This window comes from Musa acuminata, chromosome BXJ2-10, assembly GCF_036884655.1.
Source record: "Musa acuminata AAA Group cultivar baxijiao chromosome BXJ2-10, Cavendish_Baxijiao_AAA, whole genome shotgun sequence".
Lineage (NCBI taxonomy): Eukaryota > Viridiplantae > Streptophyta > Magnoliopsida > Zingiberales > Musaceae > Musa > Musa acuminata.
The window spans coordinates 24,743,340-24,771,047 of NC_088347.1; the positions used below are offsets into that span (position 1 = coordinate 24,743,340).

A 27,708-nucleotide genomic window follows, 5' to 3' on the forward strand; every position below is an offset into this window, starting at 1 on the left:
TATAGTATCCAATGGGTTTCATATGTCATTCATCGATGCTGAGAGTGCCAAAACGACGCTACCATGTTTGATGGATTTCAAGGGAAAGAACCAACACCAAAGACTCCGTGCCCTCTCCTGATTATGTTTCCACCTGAACTACTAGAAGAACACTTGAATTCTTGGAGTTTGTTTATCAGATCAGGAGCGGAAGATTGGGTTTCAATCAAACATAATTTGAAAGTAGCGATGCTCAATCTAAATCACATGCAAGTCGCATTTGGTGTTTACCCAGTTAAGGAAATAAAGATCAAAAGAATACACCACAAAAGCTGTTCCTCGGCAGAGGTAAACTGCGTATAATTTCAACACAACTTTCTGCCTTGCAAAAGAGAGTTACTGCTCTCTTTTGGCGTCAAATATTGAATGTCACCATAATTCCATAAATCCTTATTTGCAGCTGTTGTTAAAACCAAGACTTCAGGAAGGAAGAACAGGTAAATGTCCTATGACATTTTAGTATACTAATTATTACATGCATCCTCAGAAGTAGAAAGAACATAACATGGGAAAATTTTGAAAGCACCATTTTTGGTCAAGCAATGAGCTGGAAACTCAAACAAGGAGGGGTCTCATATTGGCCTCAGAATAGAATTCTTATGTGCAATAACTAGTCCAAAATACCATGAAATCCTTAGAGGTGATCACTCACTGCTTTTGTAAAGTCGGTTGTTGATGAGCTGCCTCCAAGGTCAACGGTTCTGTACTTTCCTTCTGCAATGGTGCTAAGTATGGCATTTTGGATTTGATCAGCTTTATTGTTCAGCTTCAGATGGCGTAACATCATTACAGAACTCAGCAGGAGTGCAGTCGGATTTGCAAGATTCTGGAGTCACGGATTGCACAACATGATCAAACAATAGAAACAAACACTAGTACAACTACAGAATGGATGAAACTTTGGCATGTTTATGGAGTTGGAAAGATGAATTATAATTGTATTCAGACATACAAGTAAATGACAATTTAACCCACAGAAAAGTAACTGCATGTGCTTGCAAAATTGGTCACTATCAGTTTGTTGTTTGGCAGTGCTGATAGAAAAATAAATAGGCAAATACTGTTCAAGATACAGAAGATCCTACCTTTCCAGCAATATCAGGGGCTGAACCATGAACAGCTTCTGCCAGAGCAATGCCACCTTCACCTATATTGCAACTGAAGAAAAGAAATCAACCGATATAAAAATACTCCCTTTGCACCAAAAAGCTGGCAAAGTATAAGTTACCTAGGAGTCAAGCCCAAGCCTCCAATCAAGCCCGCACACAGGTCGCTGATTATGTCTCCATAGAGGTTGGGCATCACTAATACATCAAACAAGGCAGGGTTTTTCACAAGCTGTTATAAGCAACAATACTTGTAAGCTCCATGTAAAATGCATGATATCAAAAAAGTTCAGCTCTGAGTTTATATACTCCTATAAGAAGTGATCAATTTTTAGAACAAATATATGGGTTGTGACAAAACTACAGCCAAATTTTCACAGAAGTCCAAACATACCATCATACAGCAATTATCGATGATGACCTCCTCATATGTTATCTCTGGGTACTTCTCCGCAACCTCACGACAACACTGAAAACAAATCCAACGAGAGGAAGTAACCTCTTCTCTGTCTGAAAAGGGACTGCCAAGTGCTAAGTACTGTATGCATTATACCTTGAGAAAGAGACCATCAGTCTTCCTCATGATGTTGGCCTTGTGTATTGCAGATACCCTTTGTCGGCCATTAGCCTTGGCATAGTGAAAAGCATATTCTGCCACCCTTAGACTTGCTTGGCGTGTAATGATTTTTAAACTTTCTACAACACCTCTGACCACCTAGCGTCATGTGTGCATCATACATAGAAAAATTAGACAAGTGACCTAACTATCAGGCATCAACAGGTTCAAAGATAATAACATTCGGTTCAAGTACATGAATTACCTGGTGTTCAAGACCACTATACTCTCCTTCCGTATTTTCGCGGATTGTGACAAGATTAACATCATCATATCGAGTTTTATATCCCGGAAGGCTTTGGCAAGGTCTTACATTAGCATAGAGACCAAGTTCTTTACGTAATGTAAGATTTAATGATCTGTGTCCCTTGCCAATAGGTGTAGCCATAGGGCCTTTCAAGCCAACACCATTTCTCCGCACTGATTCCAGACTTTCCCATGTCAGAAAGCTCTCTGTTCTTGGGTCCACCTTGTCACTCACATAGTGTTCTTCCCATTCTATGGGCACCTCTGCTGCACCAAACACCTGCAATACCAAACCTGTGTCAAAAATAATCAGGTATTTAAATATTCCAACTCAAGTTTTCTTCACCTAAAAAGAAGATGAGAAAGGTAATTCCTCATAACAAAAGGACTAAGAAGCAGTTACAAAGGAACAGGTTATTGTTTAAAACATATGAACTGGCTGGCCATAAAAATGCCTCCATCTCATCCAGCACATGGATAACATAAAGCCTTAACTGACTTTAACATTCTTGGCATGAGGTTGAGATGCTCAAAGATGCTTCATCTTTACCGATATATGCAAAGCTGTAAGAAACTTGATCTTCACCAAAATATATATAGTTGAGCTAGTATAGTATACCGATACGATGATCTCAATCCAACCAGTTTGAATCAAGTATTGAAAGTCTATTTTATTGAGCATGATCTATGACATAGACTAAACTTGTTAGAATTTGAGGATCTTTTGCATGAACATCAAGCCAACAAAGAATGAATACAACTGTCAATGCACTAGAAGACACTACGGACATCTTGACAAATTAAACCATTGATCTTAATCATCAAAAAATGAAAACATATGCGATAAGGTTAATGAATATATATTCAATGTTAACATGCTCCTCCTAGTAAATTTGAAGGTTCAAAAGAATACTTCACCTCATTTTTCCCTGATAAAATTAGGAGTCACAAATGAAAATCAAACAAGATTCATCCGACAAACCTTCAAGATCAATGTTTGCGGAGTTACATAGTCAGAACATCGTTAGAAAGTAAAGAAATAAACATGAACTAGAACCTGATAAAGTCGATGATTCGAAGTTTATTAGAAACGAATAAGAAAACCTCAAACCTGTTTAACAGCCTCTGCGATTTCAGGCCCAATTCCATCACCAGGAAAGAGAGTAGCACGAATCAGTTCACTCGGCGACGCAGCGCTATAAAAGGGTTGGCCCAAGGATGGATAAATCCTGCCGGGGATCTGATTAACCGAAAGCCTCCGAAAAATCTGACGCAGAGCCATAGACACAGTCTACCGACTTAGGTTATGGTTCTTGTGATGATCAAGAACTCCTGCAACGGACAAACAATACTCTTCACAGACCATGAGAAATCACAGAGAATCAACCCAATCGAGAAGAAAAACCCTATCAACCTCCAAGATAACAAAATTCTCAAACACGCACGCAAAAAGCCAATCAAGAAATCACCTGAACCGAAGAATGCGATAAAACTAAAACTAAGAATCAACCCAATCGAGAAGAAAAACCCTAACAACCTCGAAGATAACAAAATTCTCAAACACGCACGCAAAAAGCCAATCAAGAAATCACCTGAACCGAAGAATGTGATAAAACTTTAACTGTCCAGCGCCGAAGCAAATTACAAGATGATCAACGAGAATAAGAAAGTTCAAGGTACGACAGGAAGAGGGATTACTTGTTATGTTAAATGAATTGGGGAATCGAATCCTGACCTCCCACGAGAAGATCGATCGACGAGGAGGTTGCGAGATGCCGAAGCCGAGAGATGGGAATTTAGCTCGAAGAAGACGGCGATCGAGAGACGATGGCGATGACAGAGGAGGACACGGCCGAGGGCACGGTCAGTCCAGCCGCATAATCCACGCCGATGCTCTCGTTCGAACCGAGTTGACTTCTGTGTCGTGAGTCAAAATCGAACAATCGGTGCGCCCAGGGTTTCCTCACTCGGGGAACGATGGGTAGGTAACCCTGAATCCTGATGGGGATTAATAAACAGGTGATCCTCATCCTACGCGTCTGATCGGGTCATATTACATTGGACCAGTCCAATCCCTGACCGAAGCAACGGCTCTTACAACTACCAAAATCAATCTAAATAAACAAAATTACAGACTCGTATCAAACCAGGTCGGATCGAACCGCCGTTCTCGGAGGGAAGGCAACAATTGCCTCTCTTATTGCCTTCGTTTGCGTTACGCAATCGGTTCTGAAATTTTCAGCATGTTGTTCAAGATAATGAATTGTTGAGTTCCCAGCCTCTGCGTTATATTACTGCTTTGAGGTGTGTTAATAGTGTCTAAGAAGGATGCAAGATTGCTATCCTTTTCATCACTTGGCAGAATATTTGCGCAGTAACGAGGTCTCAACGTGAAAAGCTGTGTTTATATATATATATATATATATATATATATATATATATATATATATATATATATATATATATATATATATATAATGTCTAAAACGAACGAAAAAGGATGGTTACAGCAGCCAAGAATCATAGGTACATTCACTAGCAATAGCAAGCCCCGGCAAGTTGATTTGAATGATTGACAAAAATTTCATCAGGGAGAGAGGGAGAGAAGAAAAAGCACAATTAACACGCTTTATATACAAAATCACTATTCACAATTTCCTCGAAAAAATGGCGAGCATTCTACGTTACCTAATTCTGTACAAAGGTTACCATGTTATTCTGTCGCATAAAGAATCTCCCTTGAAGAACTATACACCTGCAACAGCCAAAAATATGAAATCATTATCTCATGTAAGTGCAATTATGATGACGACTAAGCTTAAAGATGTTCAAAACATACCAGCATATATACCTTACGGACAATTGAAACCAGCACCATGGACGTACAGTAGTCAGCCCTTTTATAAAACCATGAAACCAGCACCAGAAGTATGCAGTCATAGAGCAAGTTTGAGCAGCAAATCAGACAGCAGCTCTGTAATGCAATATACATGGATGCATGAAATTTAATCCCCAAGAATATAAATTTGGCAATCCTACGATTGAGAAGGCCCCAAATATTTCTCCTTTGATTCTTGTTTGTGCTCAGGATCCAAGCTGCAATGAGTAAAGTCATTGTTCACAAAGAATCTTAGGCTTCTGGGTGATCAAATACTTTCTATCCTCGATAATTAAAGAGAAAAGTGGAATAAGTTGTCAAATTGATGTCTTCCAGTATAAAACCATAATGAACCAGTCTTCTGTGAAAAAATGAAGGAAAAAAACACATCCCAGTTCTTGCTTTATACCTAGGAAGCGACTAGAATCCTCAGATTAGTCATCCATCCATAAATATTGCTAATGTAATCCAGTTACAACATCCTATATTAGTAATGTCATGGTCAAATGCGGGGAATGTCTAAGTTCCAGCACAATATTAGTACTTGGAAGGCTCAACATTCCAAAATCTCCATCTGGGTCGCTTTAGAACTTTAAACACGTCAGTGATTATGATTGCTTCTCTTCTATGGTCAACTTACCTTTTACTCTGGAAGAGATGATTTGGTGGCATCCAAGTGCAACGTCATTTAATAGAAGCACGGGCATTGTTCACCACAAAAGCATTGAAAACAAACCATGGACGTGGAACAAACCTTTTGTTTAAGTGTTTGATTATTTGCAGAGATTGATGAAAACTGTTTTTATAATGATTGGACTCTAACACCGAAAGTGAATGTGAAAAACTAATCATCAAATTATCTCTTGATATACTCCTCAAGATAATGCTGATTCTTCCACCAAATAATAGAGAAACATAAAGGTAAGTAGATAACAGTTCCTGAAATATGTTTTAGTGAGTTCAAATGGAAGAGATCATCTACTAACTACATTAAATACATAGAATTAAATATAAAGTAATATAAAGAAGAATATTTTAATTTACAACAATCAAAGAAATAAATAATGTTGGGCCCAAGTTCTCAGATAAGGAATGCGATGGGGTACGGTCCTTTGGATAGATAATAATTGGGATCAGAATTGGCCAATAGAGCTTTGGCTGAACGCAAAAGAAATATTTAAACCATAAAAATTTTAAAAAATAAAATAATACATGAAAATTTTAAAAGCTAAATAATTAAGAAAACAATGAACCGAAATTTAAAATTCACCTTTATTGTATAAAAAATACATTAGTCGATAAAAATAATCTCTGAAACTTCACAAACTATCAAGATTCACCTCTACTTTCTGCAATTTTATTTGTAGTACATCTTTATATAATTATTTTAGACATTTAGAACAAAAACTCACTTTTCTAGATCAAAATAAGAAATTTATAATTTTCAAAAATTACAAAATGCATTTTGATCATTTTCTATTTGATAGTTCGAGTAATCAGTTAATTTAATTTTGCGTAAAATTCACACAATTGCCTACTTCCTCTACCTCAATATTCTCAAGATCCTATTTGCACTAAAAAAAGGACAGCTAACTGTAATTGCATTTCAGTTTTCAAGTAATTGTTTTACCATTACATAAACTACTTTATATTTATAAGATGATTAATGAACTATTTACGATTAAATTGTTCCAAAGGTTAAATAAATTAGTTCATCAGACATTCCACTGAAACCAATTCATGCAAAAAAAATTACCTATTTCTCAATCCAAGCAATGTGCAATGCACAGCACGAGCAGAAGCAGAGAAAGGAGCTATAGCAGCAGCAGGAGCTCCACGAATAGCAGTTGCAAGAGCTGATCCAGCACCAGCACCACGCTGATAAGATTTCAGGGGAGTCCCAAGTATAGCAGATGCAGTTCTACCAAAGCCATCGCTTAAACTCTCGTAAGCCTATAAACAGAAGTATAAATGTCATCAATTTGTAAAGAACTAAAAAATTCACAACTGATCTTTAATAATTCCTTCTACAATGGACAAAGGAATACTCTATAACAACCACAGTACCAGAACACCACACGTACATACTTAGCCACCACAAAATAAAATTTAAAGAATTTCCTTTGTGAAAGCAGGTCCATAATTTCCTTTGTTCTGACTGCCAATGGAATGATTGTTGTAGCACAGCATAAAATTGTAATAATATCAAAATAATAGACTAAAGAATTTAATATTATGATTATTGCATCTGACATTACTTCAGGACATCATTTGCAGTAAATAACTACTTGTGACCATAGTGTATTATCACTAGTATCACCTTATTCAAAGATGGACAAACAAGTCTGATTGTCCATTAGTTAACTTGTAACATCAGAACTTAACGTTGTCATTCAATAAGATAAATCCTAGGATCATAAAGAAAAGGGAAGCATTTGAAGCTGCAAAGTGTACCCAGCAGTAAAGCTTAATAACAGGGTGCATGAAAATGCATACCTGCTGGATCCCTTCCTGTGCATTTTCAGGCTGATTAGTTCTTACATCTGTTTTTTTTCTCTTTATCTCAGACAATGGTACAGACATTGGAATGCTTGTAAGGATATATTCAGTTTGGAGCAAGATCTCATGGGCTCCGGCTGCCAAATGCACCCCCAGACTAACAGCTTCAACTGATAGGCTCTTAAGAAAAGCCATTGCTCCTGCAAATGTTTATAATTCAGTACATTCTAATTAATTTGCCTTAAGAATGATAATTTGGAAAAATTAGTAAATACTTGCTCATATTTCAAATGCATAATGCTTAAGTGCTTTTGTCAAAGCGTTCCATGAAAAAATCCAAGTCAAAATTAGTGGACTGCATCTCCCTTACAAGATCAGGTTTTCTTCAAGATCTCTTAATCTTAAAGCAAAGAATCCAGGTTTTGGTCCATTTGGGGTTGCATACACTTTTCTGATGGAAAATCAAAACCCCCCCAACCCATCCATAGCACTATGTTATTGGACACAAAATATTTCAACACTCGCATTTTGTTACTTGTACTCTCTAGATACATTTACTCCCATACAGGAATAATAAATGATATAAGGAAAACAAATCATTTTATTCCAATTTAAAGCTAAAATTAAATTCTTTTGTTTTCAACTTCCCACTTAGATTTAGGTATATCTGACAGATCTACCATTTTCTATTGAACAGTGAGATTCAATTTTCTGGTAGTTGTTTATCTATTTCCTTCTGTTTCTTGTGCCAAGTTTTGGCATGGTTTGCCACACCAAATGTCTTGTTTGGTAGCTGGCAAACAACACATGTTCTGTTAGAACTTAAAAGCATGGTTAAAACAATAATAAACTTAAATGAACTAGTCATCTGATAAATCTATCTTACAAAAAAGCCTTACAAGTGGAAGACGCAAGTTGCGAGGCAAGAACATCTCTGTAGAAAGCAATACATGAATACTTGATTACCTCTCTGCATTCCCTTCAGCAACTTGTGATCTTTCTTGTAGCTTTTCACAGGCAATGAAACCAACTTTGAAGCTCCAGAACTGACAGCAAACAATGATTTTACGGGAGGAAGCCCTTTCAGTAACTCACGAACCTAGAAAAAAAAAAAGAACACTTACAAGTTAGCATGAAAATTTGAGATATTATCATAGCTATTCTCCAACACAAGTAGATGAATAGAAAAGATAATAACCTGATTGTGAGCAATATCTTCCAGCCACTGTCCAACAACAGTTTGACAAATATTGTTCCACCCATAAACCCCAATAGCACAAACATGCTTGAGCTGCAAATCTATTCCCTACAAATAATGGCAAAAGAATCTGTCTACAATATTTCTTACACAAAATATAGGCTAGAAACCTCAATCCTTTATCAGCCTAAACATTAATAGAAGAACATCAAGCCCACCTCTTAACAGTAAATAGCAAGTTCAAACTCAGGTTATAGTAGATTTAAGAAAGATTGAAATCTCCTCCACTAGCTTAGCATGGTGGGCTTCCATTGAGCTAATAAAGGCCAGTATCAGATAATAACAATGATTCAGAATGCAATATTCCTCAGTCTTCTGTCCATGCTTCCTTATCACAGTATTGTATGCAAATGTTTCTCTCACATTCAGTATCTCAAAATAAAAAAAAAAGAAAAAGAAAAGGCACCAGGGAAGTGTCTTGAGAAGTAGGAGCACATCCCATAACAAACAAATTAAGAGGTGCAGTTATTTCCTTGTTCGTCTTTGGGCAGCTGAGTAACCAAGGATGATAGGATGTCCCATTTACTATTTGGTAATATCATCAAAATGCAACTGCAATTAAGTATTAGAAGTCTATAATGTACAAAACAAGGTTCACGTCTTGGTCTGAGACACATACCAGTCACTAGCGAGACTGGTATAGGTCTGGTTACATATCGGTGTAACAAGACATGGCACACCAGTGTACCAGCGAGGAGGACGCGGAGGAGACCGAGGATTAGAAGACGTTTCTGTTGACAGCTGTTCGGCTGTCAAGGGTAGGTCCAGATTAAAAAAATAAAAAATCAGTTTTGTACCTGACGGGTAAATATTGATCTGTATGTACTGGTTTGACTGATTTTTTGAACCTTGGTACAAAATGGCTAAAAGAAAGGGGTTAGCATAAGAGTAGAAACCCTCAATATACTGACTACAACTAGCTTCTGGATGCTAATTTCGTAAATGTTATAACTGAAAATGCAACAATTGAAGCGTGTGGAGGTAATATGATGGTAACCATTCTTTTTCAATATCATACCAACAAGGAAACACTAGATAAATAATAGAAATTGAGAAAGTGCTCAATTTGAGGAAAATGACGCTCTTGCTGATCATTGCAAGTCGAGGCATAAGGTAAATCACATAATACACCACCAGGGACTGCAGTACAACAGGAACCAAATTCTTCTGCAATAGAGGAAGAAGTAAACTTAAAAATATTGCTCATTTATGTGCTTTCTCTCATATCTGCTAGCTTTATTACAGCCACAACAACAAGATGCCTTATTTTCAAATTTTGCTAGCTTTATTACAGCCACAACAAGATGCCTTATTTTCGAATTGGCTACACGGAAGCAATACTTTGGTTTTTTAATGGCAATTCTAGATAATTAAATGACCTCATACCTTTTCTCAAGTTCTTTCACCCTATCTAATCTCCTATTTGGATATGGCAATTCACTGGGTTTTTTCTTAACTGCCTTGCAACTACTTTTTACTCAACATTCTCAAATAATGTCGATCAGGGCTATCTACAACCAATCGAATGCAATCCTCTTGTATTCTTGTCTTTTGCACTGTAGAGCTAATAAGCATCCTCATTTTGCTATGTTAACATGTATATTTTTTCCTTGGAAACCAAAGCTAACTTTGTCTAACATTTGTGTTATAAGATTTTTCTTTCAAGGGGTAGATGACTCATCTACTTTAATCATTTTGCTATATTGTATGAGTTGGACTCCGTTGTATTCCCCTTATTACCAAATTTCTTTTTTAGCATTTATTGACCATAAAATTCAATTATACATTTCTTTTATGACAATCATCCATTCACTTCAACCATCATGATCTCCAAATCCAGCTAGATGAAATCCAAGTACAGAGACATTTTACCATACTTGAGTACTTAATTGTAAAATGTCTTTCCAATAAGTACAATATCACTGTATTTATGGTGTCTCAATTTGAGTTATGATTCAAATAAAAAAATAATAGATCTTGTCACAATGAAATCCTGACAAGATGAGAATGTTATATAAGGAAAATTTCTACTTCATAGATCATTAGGTTGAAGTTCATGAATCTTTAAACCCTAAGCCAGATTTCTTTTCATATATTAAAAATGTAAGTAAATGTTTAGTAACTAGTTAAAAGTGAGACTTAAACCAAAGGAAGCATATAAAGGGTATATAAAGGTAGCAAGCTTAAAATTCGGACTAAGACACCTATCAACTTCAATATTAAGTATGACACCAGCGATTTTCATGTTCACCAAGGATTTATACTGGCTTCTGTAACCTACCGGACCTATATGCTACTAGTATACCAGACAGTATACCAACTTGTACTGTCCACTGTCCAGTGTCGTTGAACAAATAGTAAAAGTTAAAAATGAATCATTTTGTACCAGTATGAAGCTCTGTATTTTGATATCACTACTTGGTCAGACTGATAAGTCCAAGTTGGAAAATACTGATCAAAGATTGTCACAAATAACATGATACTGAAAGCCAAATGAAATTGCTGCTCATTTTAAAGATCAAAGAAGTCAGACTCATGAGATAAATGATGAAAGTAAAACACTAATGGCACAAATAATAGCAAATGTTAACTAGGAATGTGGGACTAAGATACCAAGATGTGTAGGAAAAGCTATTTTGGTGGATTTAATCAACACTGAAGATTTTCAGGGGTGATCTTAACTCTTGCACGTCTGACATATATGGGCCCTTCTATCAGGAACATGAGAGATGGAATCATCATGAAAAACATTGCTGGGTGATTCAATCCACCACAATGGCAGAACTCTTATTGTATGAGCAAAAAATGAAAGCATCAAGTATTTAGCTGAATGGAGCAGATGAGAGGGAGAAGCTAAAAAAAGATAAGCAGTAAGCAAGCAAGTGCCTAAGAGGAAAATGACAACAAATACATGACATAAAAGTTCCCAACTACCAATCCTGTAACTATCACAATATCAATTCCATTCAAACAATTTAAATTTAGTTTGTTATTCCAGTCATACGAGATACAATAACATGCTGAGAGCAAAGGAAACAAGTTTGAGAAGCAAGCTATAATCTTTAGAGATCTCCGGAAATAATAATTCTGCACATGAAAGAAGAAAGATGTCAATGATGGAAATTTTTTAACAACGAAATTCCCACAGAGATATATCATAGTGCTTTGCAAGGACTACAGTTTCGCCTGGTTTGATGGTCCGATCCGATCTATTAAGAAAAAGGAAAAAAACTTCAAACCAAGGATTACGGCTCCGCGTTCTCTTCTCCATACGTGCGGAGCCCCATGAGATGCCATCGACCTCTCCTCTATACATGTGGAAACTCACAAGCGGCTATCATCCACCGTCGCTACCTCCCCGCCACCGACCATGCGCTGCCAATGTCGGGTACACTTCCTTATCCTCTTATGCTCCTCTTCCTCCATTGCCTCATCTTCTTCCACTTCCTCCTCTTTCCTCCTCTTGTTCCTCAACGTCTCCTCTTCTTCCCTTTTCCTCATATTCCTATACTGTCTCCTCTTCTTCTTTCCTATTCGTCTTTCTCCCTCTTCATCCACAGCCTTCTCTCCTTCACCACCTCCTATTCCTCCATCCCCTTTCTCCTCTTCCTTCAATTCCTTCTCTTCTTCCTTCCAATTCACAGCTTTTTTTCTTCCTCTCGGTATATACTGGTGTACACTGGTAATCACGGTGCGTACCGGTCCAATCCCTGACCGATATAGTAACCCAGTACAAAATTGTAATCCTTTATGCTACGAAGTTAAAAAGCTTCAGAAGTATGCAAGGGAACTAAATATCATTTTTCCAAATGTAAATCTAGAAGCAAACTGAAGTACAAAGTGAAAACTGGTAATTAAAAGAAATGATTTATATAGGCTTAACTTCTCTTAATTACTGTTTTAGGGCTCTAAAACATATTTGATGATTCCGAATATGATTGATAAAAGTTATGATAGTTCATCACATCAGTAGATCACTATGAAGTACGATTCACTTAATTATGAATTGCCATATTGATACATGATGAGGGGCTCATTAATAACATTCTGCTCATCATCAGGGGGCTCAAGTTACCAGCCAACCTATTAGTCTCTGAAAATTAAATACTAAAGACAAAATATTCTCAAAGGTATAGTCTTCAGAGGAACTGATCTAGTCAGCTCTATGTCCCTTCAACTTGTGATAATTTTAAAGAACCAACAAAAAGTAAGTCTAAGTTAGAGAGATACCTTCCATTGAACTAAATTGAGAAGTTCTGCATAGTTTCCTCTTCTTAGTGCCGCTGAATCAAAATGACGAGGAATATAGTCCACGCGTAAGATCACAGGCAACACATCACATTTCTAGAATGAGGCATATCAGGAAAAGTTCAGAAATGAAGGTCAGTGTGATGCCAAGTATATTGCTATAACAAGAAGAGAAATGTAACAGAAATTGCTTCAGTAATATACGTAGGTAGCAGAGTCTAATCTTCATAAAACTGTTATTGTCATGGTAGCAAAAGAAACCATGAACACAACCATATTATATGGAACTATTTTGTTCTTTACAAAACAATTTTTTGCTTTCTTGACAAACTCAATTTTAATCCAATTGTGGTTCTTAGAGATCGAAATCAGTTTCAACTAACTACTCTGCAGGGCAGCACAGAGTTTCATAGATATATCCATCATCTAAAGATACAATGCAGTTTAACAATATGATGGAGAAACTAAAAGTTAACCCAAACCCAATCCAGTCAAGGATCAAATATCTAATCTGCAAACTGATCTGATTTGAGCACATCCCAAAAAGGGTTATTCGAATCTTATCTAGACACCATATAATCAAGTTCTAGACCTATTAATTCTGGACATTTTGACCGACTTGATAAATCAAGCCATAAACAGATTGGACCAAGGTCAATCAGGAACTGATCTGATAATCGATCGGATAACCAGATCAGGTCACTAATTTAGATCAAATTGTTGATTAACAAATGGCTTATATTGGATTGGACCATATGTGATCCCCGTGAGGCATAGTCTTATGGCATAGATCATTCAAGAAAGGACTTGTTAAATATATCAAAGACTGCAAAATTAATTGATAGTTATTCCATGTTATTTAATCTGGAGCAACTAGGAAAAAAACAATTAAGCACCATTTTCCTATTAATATGAATAAGTATCTACAAGGGCATATATTTTTATTCTTGATAACACAGTTGAAGATAAAATTCAACAACACAGAGCATATATTTGTTACCAAGCTATGATTTGAATTTCCTACAAATAGATAATTACCTACAAATACAAACTAAAAAGTAACAATCAAGGAATATTAACAGAAGCATACATTTGTTATCAAGCTATGATTTGAATTGTGCAGGAAAGAAAAATAATGAGTTCTAAGAACTAACCTGAAAGAATGGAAGTAGAGCCTCTTCTACTATTATTTGGCTTCCAAACCTCCTGCTCGCCTTTGACATATCAGACTCATCCAGATTATTCGGTGAAACAGGAGAGGGATCATCAAATGATTCCTTGCCAAAGAAAATGATGAGAAAATTGAGCTGTGATTGATCAAGATGCAACCGAAGAGGAAGAAGCTCAAGATGTAACCTGAAAGATCATCAGAACTTAGCAAAAAAAAGAAAAAAAGGTTATGCAACGTACACAGGTCAAAATGAAATAAAATGTGTCTTAACTCCTCCTTAAATTATTCTCAGAAATTTTCTCCAGCATTTGCAGAAATAAGTAGGCTAAAGCTTCAAAAGGCAAATAGACTTCAAAGGATCCCCCTTCAAAAATGTAGATCCATCACTCCAAACATTTCATACTAGCATTCCTCCAAGGATCAAACAAACTCAACAATCACAATTATATGCAACCCAGAATAGACCAGCAAGTTCGACAAAGCTAACTCAACAAGTAATTCTTTTGTATGCTTCCAAAGATTTCTTCGTCTCTACAAGATATCTTGCACCCCTAAATTAAACAATGATTTGAGTATTTCTTATTCAAGATCAGTGATTTAAAAAGGCGCTCGGGCAAGGCGAGGCGAGGCCTGAGCGCCTCGCTAAACTTCCAGGCGGCGCGCCTCAAAGAGGCGCCGCCTGGGCGCTCGCCTGAGCCCAGGCGCTGGGCGCTTCGGGCGAGCGCCTGGGTTAAACCAGACGACCGAACCAGGATTTTAGGTCTGGTTCGGTCTCCGGTGGTTAGTTGGTTCAATCGAACCAACTAAAACCGATATCAGCTGTCACTGCCCAACCCTAACCCTGCTCGCTGCCGCTGCCGTTGTCGCCGCTCACCGCTCCCGCTGCCTCCTTACATTCCCGCTCCCGCTGTCGCTGCCTCCTTACACTCCCGCTCTGGCTCCCGCTGCCGCTGCTGCTTCCTCTTTTCTCAGTCAGCAGTCAGCACCCCCTTGCACTCTTCCTTCTCCTTCTGTATACTGTTAATACTATTAACGGTATACAACAGTATACTATTAACAGTATATTGTATACTGTTAATATTATTAGGTTTATTTGAAATTATTAATTTTAAATAATTATATTTATTAATTATATTATATATTTTTATATTTCAGCGCCTCGCTTCGCTCAGGCGAGCGCCTAGCGCCTCAGGCGTTTTTGGACCTTAGCGCCTTTTGATGCCTAGCGCTTTTCAAATCACTGTTCAAGATTGTGTCAATCCAAATAATTTCTATCTTATTGTCATTTTTAAAGGAATTGCTTATTATCTGGCACTAAAGGAGGCATTGTAATTGGATAGTTGGTTCGTATAATCAGAATTTCAGGTTTTCTCTCTAGATAATTTTTAAGCTCTCAATAGGGAATATACTGAGGTGAATCTACTGACATTAAATTCAACAAAGTTATCTTCCTCCCATATTGAGAGCTATTCTATCTTTTTGCCTATATTATGTTCCAACATTAACTTTTAAACAAATTTGTCAGATGTTCTCTCCCATATTGCCCTGAATTGTTTCCCATGCTAAACTAATTTGTAATGATCAAATAGAGGAACCATCTCATACAAAGTATCTGACAGAACATCATGGTCTATTGCGAATCAGATGCTGTGAAATGTGAATCATGAATATAGATATAGGATACCAATACAACACGGCATGGATGGTCTGGTACAAAATCTTTAAATTAGGATGTTATATGGCATTGATATGATAATAAAAATTGATCTTTAATTATATATTATTATATATGGCAATCCCTACTCTTAAAGATAGAATGTTATATGGAATAGAATCAATAGATATGATTAAAAAAAAAGTTTTTTAAATATATAATATTATATATGTCAGACCCTTACCTTTGGTTGTAGAGTAAGAATAGGTACTATACCATGATAAATACAACATATAACTAGAATTTTAAATTATCCATTATACTAAAATAAACTTCAAATTATAAAAATAGCAATAGCCTATGCCAAAAGGAGTAAACAACTAACATATCTAATGCATTCATCATGAACAAAGAGTCTTAGTAAGGTACTTCACATGGTAAATGAAGCAAGATCATTCTTTTAATTTTATTACAAGTAATTTGGTGCTTAATGTCATGATATGTAATTTCGAATGGTACCGTCCGGTACGGGCAGTATGTATCGATCCGACAGCATACCGGTACCCGGACCGCCCGCTATCGGACGGACCATTACACTGTAGCAGTGCTACAGTGCTATAATAGGAGAAAATCGCTCAGTAAACCCTAGTGTACCGTTCGGAATGCCGGTACCATACCATACCGTACCGAGCCAACCTCGAAATACCGGTACGGTATGGTATTGCATATCTTGCTTAATGCAAATAACAGAGTCGATCTATCAAACCAAAAAATTAATCACTAACTTTAATATAAAAAGGTTCTACAAAAATTATCCATGAATCAACACCCAAGTGTCATAATAATATTCAATCAATTTTAAAATTTAAGAAAAAAAAATCCCCTAAGAAGTATATAGAATCAACACCTAAATGTCCTAAATTTATTCAATCAATTTTGATAATTATAAAAGATACAAATACTTTGAGAGAGTACTTAAAAGTTAAAACCATGGTTTGCTTTACCGATCCATACTAGTATACCAACCAACTATCAGTACGGTATGCACCAAAATATACTGATGTACTGACATATAAAATATCAGTAGATGATAAATTATCACAAAATAATTTAGATGATAAATTATCACAAAATAAAATAAATGAATTGAATAATAGAATGAAGCATCTGACAAGTACCTGTAGTCCTCCAGAGGTGTCAGTGGGTTGGGCCTTACAGCTTCCAAATTCAAAATGAGTGATTTAGCACAGGATTCTCTTGGATGATCTTTTGAGTGGTAATTACCTAAAACCTTCAATACCAAAATAATAAAAAATTTAAACACTATTATTTACCAGTGAGAGGATATTGTCAACGAAGTCAAATGTACATACCATCTTCCAAGGAGCATTTTTGCTTCTGTCATAAAGATTAAAATCATGAACAGAGAGAGAAAGCTTTGACACATTAGTTTCTCCTTCAGGATATATGTCATACTGAATATACAATCCTACCAAACTAAGCTCCAGGCATAAGCTCACATCTCTCCCATTTGAATTCACACTACATGTAGGAACTGCCTCTGGTTTATACCATTCAACTCCAGAGTACATACGCCACCTTGCATCCATGTTTTTAAGAAGTATTCTCCCTTTCAGAAGACAACAATCAGCAGAGTTTGAATTGTCAGATTCAAGTTCTCCTTGCTGCAGATATTTCCCATCAGGCTGATTCAGAATTGTCGAGATATGATCTTCTACTATTGTCAAGCAGTCACCGAAGTACCATCCACCTCTTCTATATTCAGTATCTCTATGAAATGAAATATCTAGTGCACAACTGTTATCTTCACAATGTGAATTATTGCCAACGCATAATGGGAATGACGAAAGCCTGTCAGTTGCATAGTAGCTCTCAATAACCTGGGGTGTGGATTTTTCATTGTCAGATTGGTTTTGAAAAGCTTCCACTCCTGAGCTGCATGATGAATCAGCATAATTTGCTGCGAAAGCATCACCAGCTCTTGAAGAATTAACATTTAATATGTCCCCAAGTTTGCACTGTTCACATGACACATGAGATTGTATGCCACAGTGATCAGAGTTAGGATGGCATTCCAAAGCATTCTCAAGTATGTCATCCAAAAGCCCATAAGCTTGACATTCTTTGTTACTAGTTGACAACCCAGAACCTAAATCTACAGAATTGCTTGAGACAGGATCAGCCAGATAACTTGTATTCTGGTCCATGTCCGTCTGTTGAACAGTATCCCACCTTGACTGTAAATGTATTAAAGCATCTTCAACATCAGGTGCATAAAGCTGCTGAAGCTGAGCAATTAAACGAAAAAGACCAGAAGTCGTGTCACGACAAGATTCTAAATCAATATGTGACTCTTCACATTCAATTTCCCAGAACATCCCTCTGATTCTCAAAATGGCCTGCAGAAGTGATACTTGAGCAACTTTGGAATATCGAGCCTTCTGAAGATAACTAATGCAATAACCATCAATATCAGTGATGGAACCAAATGATTCAGAAATAAGGAGTCCTATATCCTTCATATGAATATCATAATTAGTGGTTGGATCTGACTTAGTATGAACAGAAAGGCTCAACGATGCTGCAGCTAAAAGGCATGCTGTGTACCCTTCGTCTTTCTCTTTGTTGAGTTCAACATGAAAATTATGGTCAAGGCCTGGAACTTCACTGTTGACTTGAAATTGTTTATTCTGAGGTTCATAACTCAAGGCAACATCAACCAGATCCAGTAAAAATGACACTTGAGTCTTTCCATCATCCTCTGGGTTCCCTTTCCCTCTGGGTGGCGAACTAAAAAACAAACATACAGCAGTGATCCAATCCAGCCGACCACCAGGTGCAATTACAGTTCCACAACGAACAATTATGGAAGTATAACTTTGGTGCAACTGTGGATTCCAAATGTGTGTGACAACAGTACCAGCAGGACCAAAAGCCAATGTGTTAGCACCTTCGCCATTTCCACGTCTCATTGCAGAATTTCTACAGGTTATCAAAGGTAGATCGTGTCTTACTGCACAAGCTTTTTCATCACTACTGCAGATGGAACCCCATAAATCACCTTCTCCATGGTTGAGCCATAAAAGTTTTGCATCTTCTTTTCCACCAATATTAGAGACAGATAGCAACTCAAACTTCTCAATTTTCAGTTTAAAGCAACTCCATGATCCCTGTAGCTCCTTTTGCAATGGGCGACTAACCTCAACTAATTCATTTAGCCTAATACATGTGTCAATGGCATTGCATTCCACAAGAATCGATGTTTGAGATATATTAGAGGATCTCAGGGACATCTGTTCATTCTTCATGCCCATGTCAGTACTAGTGTCCATACTGTTGGATTCCCTTGAACATTTATCAATGACATTATTTAGCAAACAAACCAGAAACTTATAATCATGATTATCAAGATTGATCCAAACATAAGACGACTTAATATGCAACAAAAATGCAGAACTAAGGATCAGCTCCTGGCGGATATTGGAGCTTGTTTCCTCAAGGTTCTCTCCACTAGATACAGAGAATTCAGATCCTTTTCCAATAATCTTATTGCTATTTTGATCACGTGATGAGGCCAAACTCCAAGCTCTATCTGCCATCCATGTACCAGTCACAGGACCCTTTTGCCAAAGCATAGTAACTCCAGAATGAGTTAACCCTTTTACAGATAGAATCTTCACTGCACAAAAGAGCTGACTATCTAAATTACAGATTTGATCATCCAAAGCATTTTCCACTGAAGATTTCACCATGTAAATATCAAAGTTTTTTATACTCAAATGGAGTGAACTCGAAGGTGCGCAAGATTGATCTCTTGCAGAAGTCGCCTTTGGAACTTTAAGGACACCTGAAGTTTCTTCAGTGTTTAAAGGTAAAGAATGTTCCAGAATAATAAGATTATCCAACAAGGTTGAGTTTCTAAAATCTCCATAATACTCGGAAGGGAAACAAATTATTATCCTTGCCTGTGCAATAATTATATTTCCTTGAAAAGATGCTCTTGGAGACACAGTGGCTATGCTACTAGAGATGCCAGTTTCAGCAACATCAGGAGATGATATCCTATTTCTTTTATTCTGCATATTAGGTTGAACATTTTCAGAAACATTATTTTCTTTTAAGGAAGACTCTACTCTGTTAAAAAGATCCAGCAACACAATGAATAGGTTGAAGTGAACCCACAAAACAAAAGGTGGCAAATCGATGACAAATGATGTCAATGTCATTGATACACCATTTGAGGTTTTGGAGTTGACATTGAACCTACAGCTGCAGTCACCAAATGATTCCAACAATCTAACTTGGACCAGGCCATTCACAGCATTATCCTCCACCACTGATTCTGAAGCATGATATCGTATATGAAAAGGAAATGGTGGGAGAGAACTTTGGACTTTTTCCTGCAAATAGTGACTCAAAAACATTTGCTCATTGGAGTCATTCTTGCAATTATTTGATGAAATTCCTGCATCACAGTTTCGAGTATCGTGGTATGCATCAATTTCGATATGCTTTACTGATGCATTAAACTTCGTATCTTGAGAATATGTCTGTTGATTACATCAAATGTGCAAAGTTAGCCAACATAAAGAAAATTCAAAACAAAAGCTTCAAAATATTGACAACGTAATGAATAAGAAACAGTCAAAGAAGATGAATTTTTACCTCCAAATCTAGAACTACATTCTGACACCTCATTGCAAGGTAGTGCATCTTTCTATTAACAGGATTAACTTCACTGACAGTGGAAACATTAGTATTCATTGATGAAAGGCAGCTCATATAAGACTCGGAGCTTAGCTCACTCGTTGATGGGTCAATAAATTTGTTAGAACCATGTAAATACTGCTGTTCATCACTGAGAAAAAGAATAACAGATATATCAGCAATTACAGCTCGTAAACTCGTCTCCACATGTTGTTCTGCATCAGGAAGAATGAAAAAATGTTTAGCCTACAATTAATGTACAAGCTCTGGAAAATAGTTGCTATAACATAACACAATTATGAATTCTAATCAATAAATTTGTCACTTGGCTATCATGCAAGAAGTTTACAAGCAATGATGAATGCTTGGAGCAAAAAAAAGGGCATCCGAACCCTTGGATACTGGCACATATGACAATTGTGCCAGATCAAAATAAGCACAAGGTTTCATGTTACGCCAAGAACATAACAATACTGTGTTGGCTAGGTGCCAGACCTGTGCCCATGTGTCATGCTAGTACATAGACATGCACCATGAAAGTTACAAAAACCTTGAATTGACCAGTGCAAAATCATGCAAAGATGTAGGAACTATGGTTCTGAATTTTAAGCAGGGTGATATACTGATTAGGGGCATCTAAGGAAGACAAATGGACCTAAAAGTTGCAGCAAAGATGTAGAAAGTGCATGTAGGAACAAAGGTTCTGAATTTTAAGTACGGTAATATATTGATAACAGGCATATAAGGGAGATAAATGGAACTAAAAGTTGCAGGAAAGATGTAGGAAACAAAAGTTACTGATTCAAGTCTTGAATGTCTCGGAAAATGTTGTACGTGAAAAATCTTAATGGAATTCTGATGTAGCAAAGAAGATACAATAGTCTTTTTATGACTTTTTTGTGCTAAAATTATTAATTTAAAACTAAAATTACAAAAGTACACACCGACCAGTATTTTCAAGTCCAACCACGGACCATATAGCTCGGTACCAGTTGGTATTCATTATCTTATTATACTTTTCAGTGAAACCATGGAACAGTCAGACTAGATGTTAGATCTTAACAATAACTGCAGAAAACAAAAATATCATTTTAAGAAAATGCTCATTTTAAGAAGACAAAAACTTAACAACAAGTATTTGAACCATGGTTGCAAAACCAACTGGACTGGTAAGGTATATGTGGTATTTACTGGTCTGGCCAGCTGTCGGGATGTCGACCAAGCCCAACCGGGTGATTCAGGTCAGGTACAGGGGTTACTGTCGGTAACCGCTGTAATGGGGTTTACCGCCTGGTATACGCCCAGTAATGGGTTTGTACCAGTAATGATACCAGGTAGTGACCTTAGCCAAAGACACACCAACCAGCTTTAAACCCTCTGCCTCACTCACTTCTTTGTTCTCTCCAACATACTCTGTTTTGTTCACTCCTATTCCCTTCTAAATCTCTCCTAAATATCTCACAATTCTCTTTCAAAATCATTCAAGAACATTGATGGGAGAACCATTTGCTCAAGAAAAAGATGGAGTTCAAGATTGGATCCAATTTCTCTTCAGAACAAGAAAAATCTGAACCTAATCTCTAGTATAATTTCATGCAATTAGGTTAAGGTTTATGCTTTCACTTCCAACCTAAGCTTACATCTCTTCCATTTAGACCTCATTTAAGACAATTTACAAAGATCAAGCTTTGGTTCTTGTAGATTTAAGCCAGATTCATACGGATCTAGACCTGATCCTTCAATGTAGTCCATATCTCTTTTATCCTTACATGTATTTTTAAAGTTTAAATACTGCTTGTGATCTTTATCTTATATATATTTGGATTTAGTATCTATTGTTATAAAAATTGATTGTATTTGGCAAGAAAATGTGAGAACCAATCTTCAATTGCATACCAATGGACTGTGTCAGACCCATACAGGTCCAAGCCTAGATTGATACAGCTCCAGTATACCAAAATGAATTCCTTGATTTATACAGTGGGAATACTACAAGTATAATGGTATAATGATAGACAAGATTGCAAACACTGATCGGATTAGTATGCACTGATCAGTATTTATGGGTCTGACCAAGGCCCATATAGCTTCTTACCAATTGATGTTCATTATTTTTCAACGATACCATAGTACAGACCAACTAGATATTGAACCTTCATGATTCCGCAGAAACAGAAGTATCATGTCATTCAAATGAGCCATACAAACAAATAATATCTCTCAAAGCAAGTTAGAGGATTAACACTGAGACAGCAACAGATAGCAATGGAACTCACAAAGATCAACAGAAGTTACCTTTAGGAACATCTCCCATTCCAGAAGCAAGATTGGATGCAACAGATATAGCATTGAAAACAGAACATGTCCAGTTCCATATACCACTACTAGCAGAATATGCATGGGAGCTCCTCATTCCATCAAAACATTCAAAAAACTGATCAATGCTGCAGTAGATATACATTAATGAATTGAGAAATCCTTCACAATATCAATGAAATCAAGATTCTATGACTTGATTATATCAACTAAATTGCATTCATCACATTAGAACTATTAACTGTACACTATCAACGGAGATAGCATTGAATGAAAAGGTTTATGAACTAGCAAGTTTTTCAGAAGGATCTGGCAACATTGGTTATTCATAGATAAACGATGAATTATATATTCATCTGTTAAAGTGTAGGGATGCACTGATATAGAATATTATATTAAACATAGACATTCTTGCATTTTAAAATGTGCATCCAAGGGATGTTATGCTACTTTAGTGGAAGTAGGCATCCAGATAAATGTTTGTTTTTCCAATGTGAAAGAAACAAGCAAGTCATAAGTCAAGTTTAAATCTAATAGGACCTAAAAATAAATCCAGTGGAAGTCAAGGAAACTAAAGGAAATTTTAGAACAATTTGCTGTTATCTAATTTGTCCAATTCACCTAAATTGACACCTTACAGACTGACAGCAATTACCCATTTAATTCTATAGAGGTAGATAATTAAGAAACTTTAGCATTTCAGTTCAATTTCATAAAGCTTCTTGACAAAATTTCTGAAGCTAACATACAATTTGCAACTGATGCCTTTTTGCAAAGGAAAAAGAAATTGTGGATATTCCTATCTGAGGTGCTAATGAAACGATACCTGAAAACCTTAATAACCAAAGTTCTGTCTGTTTAATATCTAATTCATCCTAGATTTTAGCCCGATACTAACTCAGAAGTCTAACACCGCTAATGCTGATCTCAAGCTCAGATGAAAAAGGTGAAGGATTGCATTAGGTCACTGACAACTAGCGTAAAATTATGTCAGATCTCATGAATATGGATTTTAATCGATTTCACTAAGCATATGGTTATTTACATATTTCAATGGCGGTAAAAGATCCATATAACCAATCCCAAATAGTTGAAACTTACGGCTTTGTTGTTGTACAAACTCAAAAATCTCAAACATGATTTGCCTTACCGATTTGTACTGGTGTACCGACCGAACATTGGTACAATATGTATTGAACCATACCGATATAATGACATATGGTATGGTAGAACGTACCAACAAACTGGTATATACCATCCAAAGCAGTCCCCTGTCGGCCCGATACACACAGACTGTATCGAACGGTATGCTATGGCACAACAAACCTCAGTCTCAAATGACATGTGAGCTTTTGGGGGTGCTCAGGCAACCAGGATACTGTTCTCCAGCATATTGCAGTTCACAGGCAACTAATTGGTGCAATCAAGATACTGGGTCTTTGGAGCGGTGAGAAAGTGTGTATAGCACCCATAAAAAGTGCTACTGATCAATGAGTCTCAAATGTAAGTTCCCATGTTTGAGCAGAATTATTTTACACCTCAAATGAAACAAATTGTAATTCTGTACTAGCGAGAACAAATAAAAGTACAATGAAAAGAAAAGCAACGTCTAAGATATCGCTCGACAGCATTTCTATTTAGAAACACTTTTTCATAAATTTATTTTTCAAGATGTTATTCTAATCTAATAGCAAAAAATGAGAAAAAATACTTATGTCAAGCTAACAAATATATGATAGGATGTGGTCTCATCCACAAGAATTATTATATAAGGAGTGCCTATATGGAACAAAGAATTCACTGTGCTAGTGTACATAAGAATTCAAATTCTACTCTATAAAACAAGAATTCCCATAAGAGGGGTACAAAATCAAAATGACGAGATGATGACTGAAGGAGAGCATATATATAATTATATAATGAGTATGGACGATATAACCTTGCACCATAATCTGGCTCCAGCTCACTTTTATCCTCTTGATAAACATATTCTGGGACCCAATTGTGGATTACATTCCTCATAACCAAAGGATCTAATGCTCTTTCTGGAGTAATTGTAGAATTTATGCTTCTAAATTCACTATCCTTTAATGATGTCTCGCCATCAGCATCTAGATATATCGTATGTGACATAGATAATCGATCATGACTTCTACAATTTAAATTAGAGGAATCTGCAGCTTGATGATAATGAGTCCATGAAGATGATGCTCCAATAGTAGAGAGTGTTTGCCACATGGCAATGACCCATTCAATACAACTGGGTTCCAACCTTAATTCCATGGGATCTACAGAAACATCTGCATCAACTTTATGAATATCCAAGGATCCATTTTTCCATGGGATGCTTAAGTTCAATGTGCCTGAGAACCCACCACTTACCCCAGACAAAACTGGAATGGTACCACAACCTAAACATCTTTTATTAAAACTTCTCCCAGTAACATTGTGAAGCTCAGGACCATCGTCAATATCATCCATCTGAAGAAACTCCAAGTTAGCTTCTTGAAATTTTACAAAATTCATCAACTTTGCCATAGAATCCTTAGAAACACAACTACCAAACTCAATTTCTTTGATTCTAAAAACCAGAAGTCTATGAAACATGCCTCCGCTTTCATCCAGACCTGAACGGGGATCGAATGCAACTATAATTCCTTTTAGCCTAACATGAAAGCTTGTGAGGATCCACTTCACAATCTTGGCAATTGTCTTGACTCCTTCATGCACATCCACAGGAATAGAACTGTAGGAATCTTGGGAAGGTCCTGGCTCAATTTTGTCAACTTTGGTGCTTATTCGTTGTTGACCATCATGACTCAATGGTGAACAATCAGCATCTGTGGGAGGGATATTGCTCTCACTAAATGGTCCAAGCACAAGCTCAAGTTCATCAACTTCTATCTCACAATTCCTTAGCTTCCAAGGTATCTTAATAGATAAGGATTTCAGCGATCCTTCTTTGACCACAATTGGTGCACCAGCGATCTGGAACATAAGAATAAAAAAATTAAACTTACATATAAATGGAAGGAAAAAAGTAAATAGTGACATGAGTTAAAATACATGCTAATTGGTAAACAACTTGAGCTAAAATTTGCACTATGAGATAAGACAATCACCTGCCAGACATGAGACAAACACTTTAAACAGAGTGTAGCTCTAAAAACAAAAGAATTAGCAAAACAAAATATTACAACCACTTTCATCAATAAATAAGGCCAAATTTCAACTCAAAGTATTGGAAAACTAAATTTAGGAAACAACAAAAACTAAATGTCTTATTTATGAGTTCTTCTGTCCACAATTCACATAATATTATCAATAATGATTTCAAAAGTTGGCCCACAATCCTTGCACTGGAATGGAACATGTGCGAGGATAGACTATGTCAACAATGAAATAGTTAATTTTCTTAATAGAAAATTCCAGAACAATATTTATGTAACTGGATGATTAACTGCAAGAGAGATACCTAGCTCATATGATTAAGGCAGACAACCTAGAAGTTTATCATTCAAATATGCTGTTCCATAAATAATCTGCCATTAAAAGAGTTTTCACTACGGATTTATATACAGACCAGAATGGCAACATATAGCTCAATACTGACACAATATCATTCATTTTAATTGTTTTAATAATTTTACCCAATGGTGCACCATAACTTATCAATGGTTTTACAAAGCTTATTATCTATTTGAACACTCAATATAATGCCACATAAATGATAACCCTCTAGCTCCAACCACAACAAAAGAGCCTACAAAACCCAAATTTCTCATTCCCAACCTCTCATCCTCTTTCAGAGGCATGGACAAAAATAATGGTTTGTTTTAACCATATCAGTTGATGCAAATTGGCATGTAGAACATCAACTACAACTCTAGCAGAAATGTGTTTTTTCCCAGTGTATGGCGACACACCTTGCTGTAAAGGTATGCAGTATGGACTGGTGGTATCCAGGTCCTTCTTTAGAAGACTGGTTCCTTCTCTACCATATTGGCATAATCCTAAGGTCATGGTTCTACTATTTTACCATATTCAATTGTTAATATATACAGGATAGCACAAGAATCATGGTCATGTTGGCCTATATCACCATACTGGGGAACAATCCAAGATTCACCAACAAAACGAACAAACCACTACAGCCTCAGGTCCCAGTTGCAATTCAAGAAAATAAACAAAAAAAAAAACAAAAGAAGGAAATCCTAGACGAAAAGGAATACGGGAAAGAAGAAGGAAAGGAGCAACGCGATCACCTTCTGATTGAGGAAATCGACGTTGAGGGCGAGGTCAGAGAGGTGGATCGTGCCGGTGCTGAGCTGAACATCGAGCTGGTCGAGGTCGATGTCGCCCAATATCACCTCCCCCAGCTTCTTCTTCAAGAGAAACTTGCACACGCGCTTGATCGCGCCCGACCGCGAGAAGTCCCACCCCGAGAACATTCCTGTACCCGCCCCCCTCTCCTTCACGTAGACCCGATTAGGGCTCCCTCAAATATGTGTCCATCCAGCGACGCGAAAGGGGAGAGGGAGACGGAGAATGCAAGCAAGCATACACCACAAGACTCCTGCAACAGGGACAGCGACATTCTCGATTAACCCAATTAGGAACGAAAAGATGACGTAGAATTGAAATCTCGACAAGCCCCCGACCAATCCAAGAAACCATCAAAACCAGCCGAAACCCATAAATTAATCATCAAATAACAAAACCTAACTAAATAAGACGGAAACCGACCGGTAATCGAGGATCGACAACCGTCCTTTTTCCCCGCAGTTGCAGAAAGCCAGGAAAAGCGATCGATGGCGGGCGGCTGGGAGGAGGAAGGGGTTTCGATCCGAGAAGGGAAGAGCGGTTCACGAAGCCTAAAGCGTCGGAAACGTCACCCCTTTTATATCTCTCTCATATACGATAAGGGAGATTAACTGCAATGTTATATA

At 36.9% G+C, this 27,708-nt stretch overlaps 2 protein-coding genes across 5 annotated transcripts; both read right to left on the reverse strand.

Moving 5' to 3' along the window:
- Positions 1-401: 401 nt before the first annotated feature.
- LOC104000275 (isocitrate dehydrogenase [NAD] catalytic subunit 5, mitochondrial) lies at positions 402-4,012 on the reverse strand. Of its 2 annotated transcripts, none has more exons than XM_009422282.3 (8): positions 3,706-4,012; positions 3,119-3,339; positions 1,967-2,287; positions 1,699-1,860; positions 1,540-1,614; positions 1,268-1,377; positions 1,125-1,197; positions 402-865 (listed from the first exon to the last, which is right to left on the reverse strand). In XM_009422282.3, exons 2-8 carry the CDS (start codon positions 3,287-3,289, stop codon positions 674-676), a joined length of 1,104 nt encoding a protein of 367 aa, XP_009420557.2. In that variant the 5' UTR covers positions 3,290-3,339; positions 3,706-4,012; the 3' UTR covers positions 402-673. The 2 variants fall into 2 exon arrangements, with proteins under 2 accessions (XP_009420557.2, XP_009420556.2); XM_009422281.3 differs by having other exon boundaries at positions 3,743-4,011.
- A 599-nt stretch (positions 4,013-4,611) lies between these two features.
- Positions 4,612-27,663, reverse strand: LOC104000274 (autophagy-related protein 2). 3 transcript variants are annotated; one of them, XM_009422278.3, is made up of 15 exons: positions 27,506-27,663; positions 27,025-27,335; positions 24,699-25,747; positions 22,739-22,887; positions 20,402-20,658; positions 17,089-20,286; positions 16,894-17,006; positions 14,045-14,246; positions 12,873-12,986; positions 8,583-8,690; positions 8,351-8,483; positions 7,382-7,584; positions 6,642-6,838; positions 4,859-5,103; positions 4,612-4,762 (listed from the first exon to the last, which is right to left on the reverse strand). In XM_009422278.3, exons 2-14 carry the CDS (start codon positions 27,208-27,210, stop codon positions 5,043-5,045), a joined length of 5,970 nt encoding a protein of 1,989 aa, XP_009420553.2. In that variant the 5' UTR covers positions 27,211-27,335; positions 27,506-27,663; the 3' UTR covers positions 4,612-4,762; positions 4,859-5,042. The 3 variants fall into 3 exon arrangements, with proteins under 3 accessions (XP_009420553.2, XP_009420554.2, XP_064984489.1); XM_009422279.3 differs by having other exon boundaries at positions 4,847-5,103; XM_065128417.1 differs by lacking the exons at positions 4,612-4,762; positions 4,859-5,103; positions 6,642-6,838; ... (1 more) ...; positions 8,351-8,483; positions 8,583-8,690 and having other exon boundaries at positions 12,907-12,986; positions 14,045-14,167.
- Between the last annotated feature and the right edge of the window lie 45 nt (positions 27,664-27,708).